General features: G+C 38.4%; 1 protein-coding gene across 1 annotated transcript; it reads right to left on the bottom strand.

Annotated features, from left to right (window-relative positions):
* Positions 1-6,979: 6,979 nt before the first annotated feature.
* Positions 6,980-7,543, bottom strand: LOC116253238 (uncharacterized). Its single transcript, XM_031628004.1, has one exon. The coding sequence runs from the start codon at positions 7,541-7,543 to the stop codon at positions 6,980-6,982; it is 564 nt and encodes a 187-aa protein (XP_031483864.1).
* Positions 7,544-9,645: the final 2,102 nt, after the last annotated feature.

The following is a 9,645-nucleotide window of genomic DNA, read 5'->3' as shown; positions in this document are numbered from 1 at the left end:
GGTTTGGCATTTAAAAAAGAGTGTGAATGTTTGAGAATCTGCCCCAAATTTGAAAAAGATTCATCAAACTCAAACACTTAACAAGTAACAAGTGTCTTGTGATTGGGGTAGATTCATGAAACACTTACAAGTTGTTTCTAATGTCAAACGGTGTTAAGGGCCGTTAGGCATTATGAACAAGATGTGAATGTCCCATGAGTCCTGCTCCAAAATGGAAGTAGGTTTCGTAAGCACTTAAACAAGTGTCCCATGAATCAACCTCAATTTTGAGATAGAATATTTATGAAACAATCTTATCTTGCTCCTAATTATGTCCAGTGGCCCCTTAAGTGTTTTAAGAGCGGGGAAAAAATCCGTGTGGAGTTGGTTATTGGATACCTGAGTTGGTTTGATCAAAAAAATTTTGACAGTTGCCACAAAGGAAGGTTTCAGGAGAGAGAATCAATATAAAGAGTCTTACTATATAGTCAACGTAGGAGTAAAAGATCTAAGGTGAACGGGAATAAAATAGTCATTTCATAGATAGAAGGCAAAGGCTTGTTTTATTGAACTCCTTCATATCATATGTAGCAGTCTCACTGCAATTGTGTAGCATTCACTTATTTAACATAATCATTGACAAAACTGAATAGCAAAAGCAAATCAGACAACAAAAGCATGCAGCTCAACACAATGGAGATGCACTACTCTCTTGCAAAGCAAGATCAATAATGACGGCCATCATGCTCCTTATGATCCCTCTTATAATGGTCATCATCGTGCCTCTTGTGATGCTGCTTATGTTCGTCAACGTCGTGCTCTTTGTGATCCTCCTTGTGTTCGTGTTCGTCATGGTCATGCTCATTACGATATTCCTTCTTGCGTTTGTCATGTTCATGCTCGTGCTCATGTTCGTGCTCGTGCTCATGCTCATGCTCGTGCTCATGCTCGAGCTCGTGTTCGTGCTCGTGCTTATGCTCGTGCTCGTGCTCGTGCTCGTCATGATCCTTCTCGTGTTTGTCATGTTCATGCTTCTCATTGTCCTTGTGATCCCTATGATCATGCACTTCATGATGCTCCTCGTGCTTGTGCTCGTGCTCGTGCTCGTCATGATCCTTCATGTGTTTGTCATGTTCATGCTTCTCATTGTCCTTGTGATCCCTATGATCATGCACTTCATGATGCTCCTCATGTGGGCCATGCGGATGGTGGCCATCTTTGTGATCCTTCTCATGGTGATGGTCTAAATGCGTCTCACGGTGGTCATGCTCGTGCTCCTTACGATGGTCTTCGGATAGGTCTCTGGCACCCGCTATGCACATGGAGAGGGCAATAGCTACGATGAGGATGAGGAGGAATGTTGTGCTCTTCATTTTTGCACAAGATCAGAGGAGCTTGGGAGGGTGAGGAAAGAAAGCAACTGAGAAGAAGGGGAATTTGCGAATGGATAACAAAGAGTGATGCGGACTCCTTTATATAGAGAAGTAGCGATGTCAGTACTAGTAATTTGATTGACATATCATATTCTCAAAGAAATGAAGACGTGCACGCACGCATGAGGCTAAATCATATTGATTCCATGAGGTTCCCACGACCCACTCGTAGAAGTTAACTTTTGAGTTGTTGTCCGGAGATTGACTTGGTTGAAAGTTTGAATTCTTTTAGTGTTTGACCTTTCCTTGTTAGCATGTATGGCCTTTCCCATTTTTCATCTTCACTTGAGGGACATTGATCCGAACTAATTAAGAAACTTTTTCCTTTTGCTCGTATCGGCCACTCCTTTTTAAGGTTTGACCCTTTTCTTGAGCGCCAAAATGGTACATCTAAGAAGAGTAAATTGGCAATTTGGGCAAGCAATCATATCTCTTTCTCTCTCTCTCTCTATATATATATATATATATATATATATATATATATATATATAATCACCTAGTCATCTAACCAGTGCCGTATCTAAAACAAGTAAATGGTTGAAAAAAAAAAGAAAAAACAAAGTATAAAGTAATAACTTAATGATAGAAATACCCATGACCATTTTCTTTTTGTTTTCATCTTAACTGCTTATGATATTGAATATGATGTTCTTATTAAATGGTTGAGTGACTCTAAAAAGCTAAACTATCCAATTATATATATATATAATAATGGTGAAGGAGTATGAAAGTTTTGAAAGCATTTGTTCCTTCTTTCAATCTTCCACGTCTTGGAAATGACAGTGGCACCACTTTTGTTATTAGGTCATATGTGTCATACTCGTGCAAGAATTTTTATGCACGAGTGTAATTAATGACTAAAATATCGTCAGTTCAAACTTAAAAAAAAACTTTTTCTTAACATAAAAATGGAAATAGAAAAAAGAAAAAAAATCTACAAAATATATTTCTTTTTTAAAAATTACAAAATGCTCATTGCTCTTTTACTGTGCACCATGCGCAACGGTACATGCAACTTTTTCTCATCTTGATGCAGTTTTGAACCACAGGTCCATGAAAACACCTAGATTTAGTTATGGGTGGCTTCTCATAGCGATCGGCTGATATTGTCCACGCATTTACCCAGCGAGTTCGAAGTGGATCTGCATTTCGCTTTTAGATATGCACACTAAAATATTCTGGGCCCTCAACAGTTGATTCCCTTATATATTCAACTCGAGCGGTCGGCTGCCAAACCTCTTCCTTTTACTCCATCTTGTTATGCTTATCACGTTCAACTCAAGTATCTTTTCAGCTTGGCAAATTAGTGGGTCCGCGTGAACACAACGCGCCAATAGCATATCTATTAAACAAATACGAAGTCCACTCCAGCTTCTTCTTCATCACATTGTGTACTGTAGGCCTGTAACGCAGTACTTTCATGGCAGTAAATTATTGCTTGAAGAATTTCCTAGACGGATCGCCAACTTGGGCTTGTGAATTTGAGTAGCATCTTATAATTTTTCGATGATCACACCATTAATCTCTTCTCATGCAAGTGTTTGGGCACGTCCCTAGCACCTAGCTACTACTTGGTTATAGGTGAGGCAGCCAGAGGTTGAACTGACATACAGAGACTGACGGATTCGGACACTTTATATAGAAGTAAGATGCGTGCTGCTGTTCAACGTGTACAACAACTTAATAACAGGTCGGAGTGAAGGACAAATATTTCGTTGATCTCAGGATCGAAAATAAACGCTTGTATGTTGATGAGAAGTGGCCAGAACTGATAATGGACATATATGCTATCAAGGAAAGGTCAACAAAGAGAACTCACAATATCAACAAGTCAGTATGTTTTAAGTGTCCCATAATTGTACCCTAATTTTGATGTAGATTCATGAAAAAGTGTCCCATGTTGTTCCTAATGTTAAATGGCCCCTAAGTGTTTCGAGAGCGGGAACAAAATTCCTTGTGGTTGCTAAAAACGGAAGTTTGAAGAGAGAAAGAGAGGGAGAGTCGATGGTAAAAATAGTCTTTCTATACAGTCTATCTAGGAATAAAAGATATGTGCCGATATGCATCAACAACAAGGACGAGAGAGAATAAAATAGTAATTCTATAGATGGAAGGTAAAGGCTTCTTTCATTGAACTCCTTCATATTATATGTAGCAGTCTCACTGCAATTGTGTAGCATTCACTTATTTAACATAATCATTGACAAAAAACCAGATAGCAAAAGCAAATCAGTCAACAAAAGCATGCAGCTCAACACAGTAGAGATGCGCTATTGTCATGCAAAGTACGATCAATAATGATGGCCATCATGCTCCTTATGATCCCTCTTATAATGGTCATCATCGTGCCTCTTGTGAGCTGGCTCATGTTTGTTATCATGATGCTCATTATGATCCTTCTTGTGTTTCTCATCATGATGATCCTTGTGTTCTTTCTTATGTCTGTCATCATCATGCTCTTTATGATGCTTTTCGTGTTTGTCGTCGTCATGCTTAGTCTTATGATCCTTCGTCTTATGATCCTTCTTGTGTTTCTCATCGTCATGCACCTCGTGATGCTGCTTATGTTTGTCATCGTTGTGCCCTTTGTGATCCTTGTGCTCGTCATGGTCATGCTCATTAGATATTCCTTCTTGCGTTTGTCATGTTCATGCTTCTCGTTGTCCTTGTGATCCCTATGATCATGCGCTTCATGATGATCCACATGTGGGTGATGCAGATGGTGGTCATCTTTGTCATCCTTCTTGTGGTGATGTCTAATGCGCCTCACTGTGGCCATGCTCGTGCTTCTCACGATGGTCTTGGGGTAGGTCTGTAGCTGCCGCTAGGCATATGGAAAGGGCAATGGTTACGATGAGGATGAGGAATAACGTTGTGCACCTCATTTTTTGCCAAAGATCAAAGGAGTTTGGGAGGGTGAGGAAAGGAAGCAGACGATCGAGAAGAAGAAGAGGAAGGGGAATTTGCGAGGCTGTGGAAAACAAAGATTGATTTGGACCGCTTTATATAGAGAAGTGGCCTTGTATGCATGTACCAGTGATTTGATGGACATATGATATTCTCAAAGAAATTATGAGGACATGCAAGCACACATGAGTCTAATAATTATATAGCTTCTTTGAGGATACACGACGTCCTTCTGGAAGTGTAACTTTGAGTTGTTCACCGGAGATTGACTTAGGTTGAAATTTTGAATTATTTTAGTGGTTGATATTTCTTTGTCACCAAACTCGGCCTTTACAATTTTTGCCAGTTTTCATCAACATCATCATCATTTATGGGACCTTGATCCAAATTAATTCAGAAACACTTTCCTTTTACTCGGACCAGTTATATATTAAGTTGTTTTTGAAGGATTTGGCCCATTTCTTGAGCGCCAAAATTGTACACCTATGAAGTGTAAATTGGCAATTTAGGCTCGTGATCATACCTAAATGTATATATTCTTTTAAAATAAACGCAAAAAACATTAAGAAAAATAAGGTGTCCAGGTTTGTCCGAGATGTATTGAAGTTAGAATTAATTTTGGGTTAACGCGAAAAGCTTTTTACCATTCTTTAACTTCTTAGTGCACAATGAGAACAGACTGGTGCCATCTTAACACCAGAGATGGCGGTAGCTAATCCGTGCCAACTGTCAATACTTGCTTAACTGACCACTAATATGGCGACCATGTGTAGAGCCGTTTGATTTTCTCAAATGAATTAAAGGTCCCATAATTATCAATTCAAAATTATATATACATATAATTTCCAATTATTTTTTGCGCTTTTCATCAGAATGTCTTGACTAGTTGTATAAGGAAGTTGGAAGCATGGATTCCCTTGCTTCAGAACCTTCCACGTCTCGGAAATGACAGTGGAATTTCCTAAACGTAATCCCCAACGTGAAGACTTGTATATGAATTTCTGTTATAGATCATACATATAATCTGTGGATCACCATGAGTCACTTCTTGTGGAGGTGCTTGAGACGTCCCTGGCACTAGCTGCGACCCAAGTGCACAAGGCAATACATGCATCGGACTTAGAATGATGAGAAGAAATATGACTGGAACTCTCCTCACTAATTATGTTCGGTCAAGGGGTGGCCATGTAGGGCATACTGGTGTATGACTTTTTTGTGTGTCAGTATCACGAATCACGAAAATATCTCCGATTGTTGGAAAAAGAAAATTTTTTGCGAGGAGAAAAAAAGTCGAAAAAAAAAAGTGAAAAAGACATTTCTAAGAGAGGATGGGGGGAGCTCACATGGGTTTTCATTGATGCTAAATTTTGTGCGTCACATATGAGCAAAGACTCTCATTGTCTCCGTTGACACTATACTAGTACTACACCTTTCCATCGGTGGTGAGTGATTCGATGGGTCTTCATTGACGCCATTTTCGCAGCATTACATATGTTTCGGTTGCACATATAGCATGCATGTTACGACATATATAGTGCAAATACAGAACAACCTCATTTCACGCTGTCTACAGTATTAATAATCTCATTGCATTACATTTTTTGGTGCTTACGGCTCACCCCTTTCAAGTAAAGGTTAATACAAATATACTTCAGTAAAAATTCATTATATATGCAAAGATACTCCACCTTTATTAAATCGAGTTAAAAAAACAGAGAAAATTATGCAAATCAATGACAGGACACCTTTCAATACGTTTCATGTATTGAAGTGCATATCTTGTATTTTACCTAGCATTAACATGGCCCAAGGATGAGCCATGCTGGCCCAAGGTAGGCATGGCAACCAACAGGATGCAGAATGCCCTTGCATGGGCCCCGGGCCTCGTGGTGGAGGCACAACCCCACATAAATTGCTTTTTTACGTAGCAAAACCTCATGGACATTTTAGTTATTTATGTGTTGGCTACCTGCGAGAGAGACCCTTGACAGCCATGGTAGCCCTTTAGGGATTGTTTGGCATTAGAAATAATGTGCAAATATCACATGAACCTGCCTCAAATTTTAGAAACATTCATGGAATACTTGAACAAGTGTCTTGTAATGGAGGTAGATTCATGAAACACTCATAAGTTGTTCATAATGCCACCTGCGATGTGAATATTCCATGAGTCCCTCTTCAAATTGGAAGTAGATTTAGGAAACACTTAACAAGTGCCTCCATGAATCAACCCCAATTTTAAAGTAAAAAATTCATGAAACTCTGAAACTCTGTTGTGTTGCTCCTAATTATATCCAATGGCCCCTAAGTGTTTTAAGAGCGGGAACAAAATCCTTGGTTGTTGCCACAAATGAAGGTTTCAGGAGACAGAGTCAACGGAAAAGATAGTCTTTCTATACAGTCAATCTAAGAATAAAAGATATATGCCGATATGCATCGACAACAAGGACGAGCAAGAATAAAATAATCATTTCATAGATAAAAGGCGAAGGCTTGTTTTATTGAACTCCTTCATATTATATTTAGCAGTCTCACTGCAATTGTAAGCCTTCACTTATTTAACATAATAATAGACAAAAACCAAAGAGCAAAAGCAAATCAGACAACAAAGGCATGCCGCTCAACACAATAGAGATGCACTTCTCTCATGCGAAGCACGATCAATAATGACGGCCATCATGCTCCCTATGATCCCTCTTATAATGGTCATCATCGTGCCTCTTGTGAGCATGCTTATGTTTGTTATCATGATGCTCATTATGATCCTTCTTGTGTTTCTCATCATGATGATCCTTGTGTTCGTTCTTATGTCTGTCATCATCATGCTCTTTATGATGCTTTGTGTGTTTGTCATCGTCATGCTTAGTCTTATGATCCTTCTTGTGTTTCTCATCGTCATGAACCTCGTGATGCTGCTTATGTTTGTCATCGTCGTGCTCTTTATGTTTGTCATGCTCATTATGATCCTTCTCGCATTTGTCATGTTCATGTTTCTCATTGTCCTTGTGATTCCTATGATCATGCACTTCATGATGCTCCTCATGTGGGCCATGGGGATGGTGGCCATCTTTGTGATCCTTCTCATGGTGATGGTCTAAATGCGTCTCATGGTGGCCACGCTCGTGCTTCTTACGATGGTCTTCGGGTAGGTCTCTGGCACCCGCTATGCATATGGAGAGGGCAATAGCTACGATGAGGATGAGGAGGAATGTTGTGCTCTTCATTTTTCGCACAAGATCACAGGAGCTTGGGAGGGTGAGGAAAGGAAGCAGCCGAGAAGAAGAAGAATTTGCGAATAGATAACAAAGAGCAAAGTGGACTCCTTTATATAGAGAAGTAGCGATGTTGTACTAGTAATTTGGTTGACATAGCATATTCTCAAAAAAACGAAGACGTGAAAGCACGCATGAGTGTGAATCTTATTGCTTCTATTGAGGTTCCCACGACGTACTCTTAGAATTTAACTTTTGAGTTGATGTCCGGAGATTGACTTGGTTGAAAATTTGAATTCTTTTAATGGTTCACCTTTTCTTGTTAGCATGTTTGGCCTTTCCCATTTTTCAACATCTTCACTTGTGGGACATTGATCCGAATTAATTAATAAACTTTCCCTTTTGCTCGGACCGGCCACTTATTAAGTTGTTTTTAAGACTTTGATTCTTTTCTTGAGCGCCAAAATGGTTCATCTAAGAAGAGTAAATTGCCAATTTAGGCAAGTGATCATACCGTAATATATATATTCTTCTAAAATAAACACAAAGACCACTGAAAAAAAAGTGTTCAAATATTTTTTTTGAGAAGTACCACAACTCTCCCTTTATATATATATATATATATATATATATATATATATTATATATATATATATATATATATATATATATATATATATATATATATATATATATATATATATATATATATTGTGACGTTTATGTTGAAAAAAACAAAGAGAAAAAAGTATATATATATATATATATATATATATATATATATATATATATATATATGTGTGAAAGTTGAAAGCAAGAGTTCCTTGTTTCAACCTTTCACATCTTGGAAATGACAGTAGGACCACACCTATTATTGGGTTATATGTGTCACAGTGTGGCTAATGATTAAAATACTTTTATTTGACATTGAAAAAAAAAAACTTGTTGTGAAGATAAAAAAGAAAATAGTGAAAAGTAAAAAATACTACAAAAGACATTTCTTTTTAAAAATTACAAAAATACCCATTGCTCCTTCACTGCGTACCGTACGAAATGGCGGACGCCACCTTTTCTCATCTTAATGCAAGTCGTCACCTCCTCGCTACTTCGAGGTAATAAATTTCATGAGCAATGAGGGAGGACGATACCATGATCCAGTTTTGAACCCCAGGTCCATGAAAACACCTAGATTTAGTTATGGGTGGCTTCTCGTTGAGATCAGCTGATCACGTTCCCGAGCGAGTTGGAAGTGGATCTGCATTTCGCTTTTAGATCGGTCGGCTGCCAAACCTCTTCCTTTTACTCGATTTATTCACGTATCTTTTCAGCTTGGCAAATTAGTGGCTCCTCGTGAACACAACGCGTCAATATCTTATTTATTAAACAAATACAAAGTCCACTCCAGCTTCTTCTTCATCACATTGTGTGCTGTAGGCCTGTAGCGCCGTACTTTCATGGCAATCAATTTCTGTTTGTGGAATTTCCTTGACAGATCGCCAACTTGGGGCTTGTGAATTTGAGTAGCATCTTATAATTTGTCGATGATCACACCATTAATCTCTTCTTGTGCAGGTGTTTGGGCACGTCCGTAGCGCCTAGGTACCACTTGGTTATAGGTGAGGCAGCCAGAGGTTGAACTGATATACTGAGACTGTGACGGATTTGGAGATTTTATATAGAAGTAAACAATCACGGAAGTACACATGCTTTAAGTTCCATAAGTAGCTAGTTCACCCACACGCGAAAGATGATCATAGAAAAGCACAAAAGAGTTACTTGTGGAAGTAACATAACCATATATTATTTATATTTTATACATATAAGAAAAAGATATCAGAAACAAATCAGGCACCTTTTTTGTATGTTTCTTGCATTCATTTTAACAAAAATCTGTACTTTCAGGTATGATCTCGTCCCAAAATAGCAATTTGTCGTGTAATTAGATGCCTCTTTTCTATGACCAAGCAAAACGTCAAGGTGTGCAACAACTTAATAACAGGTCGCAGTGAAGGACAAACATTTCGTTGTTCTCAGTATAAAAAATAAACGCATATACATTGATGAGAAGTGGCAGGAAGTGATAATGGCCATATATGCTATCAAGGAAAGGTAAA

This window comes from Nymphaea colorata, chromosome 4 (genome assembly GCF_008831285.2).
Source record: "Nymphaea colorata isolate Beijing-Zhang1983 chromosome 4, ASM883128v2, whole genome shotgun sequence".
NCBI lineage: Eukaryota > Viridiplantae > Streptophyta > Magnoliopsida > Nymphaeales > Nymphaeaceae > Nymphaea > Nymphaea colorata.
This window is presented reverse-complemented; position numbering and strand designations above follow the sequence as displayed.

Bases quoted from the DNA above. Each gene is read 5' to 3' on its own strand.
- LOC116253238 (XM_031628004.1), bottom strand. From the start codon at position 7,543: ATGAAGAGCACAACATTCCTCCTCATCCTCATCGTAGCTATTGCCCTC.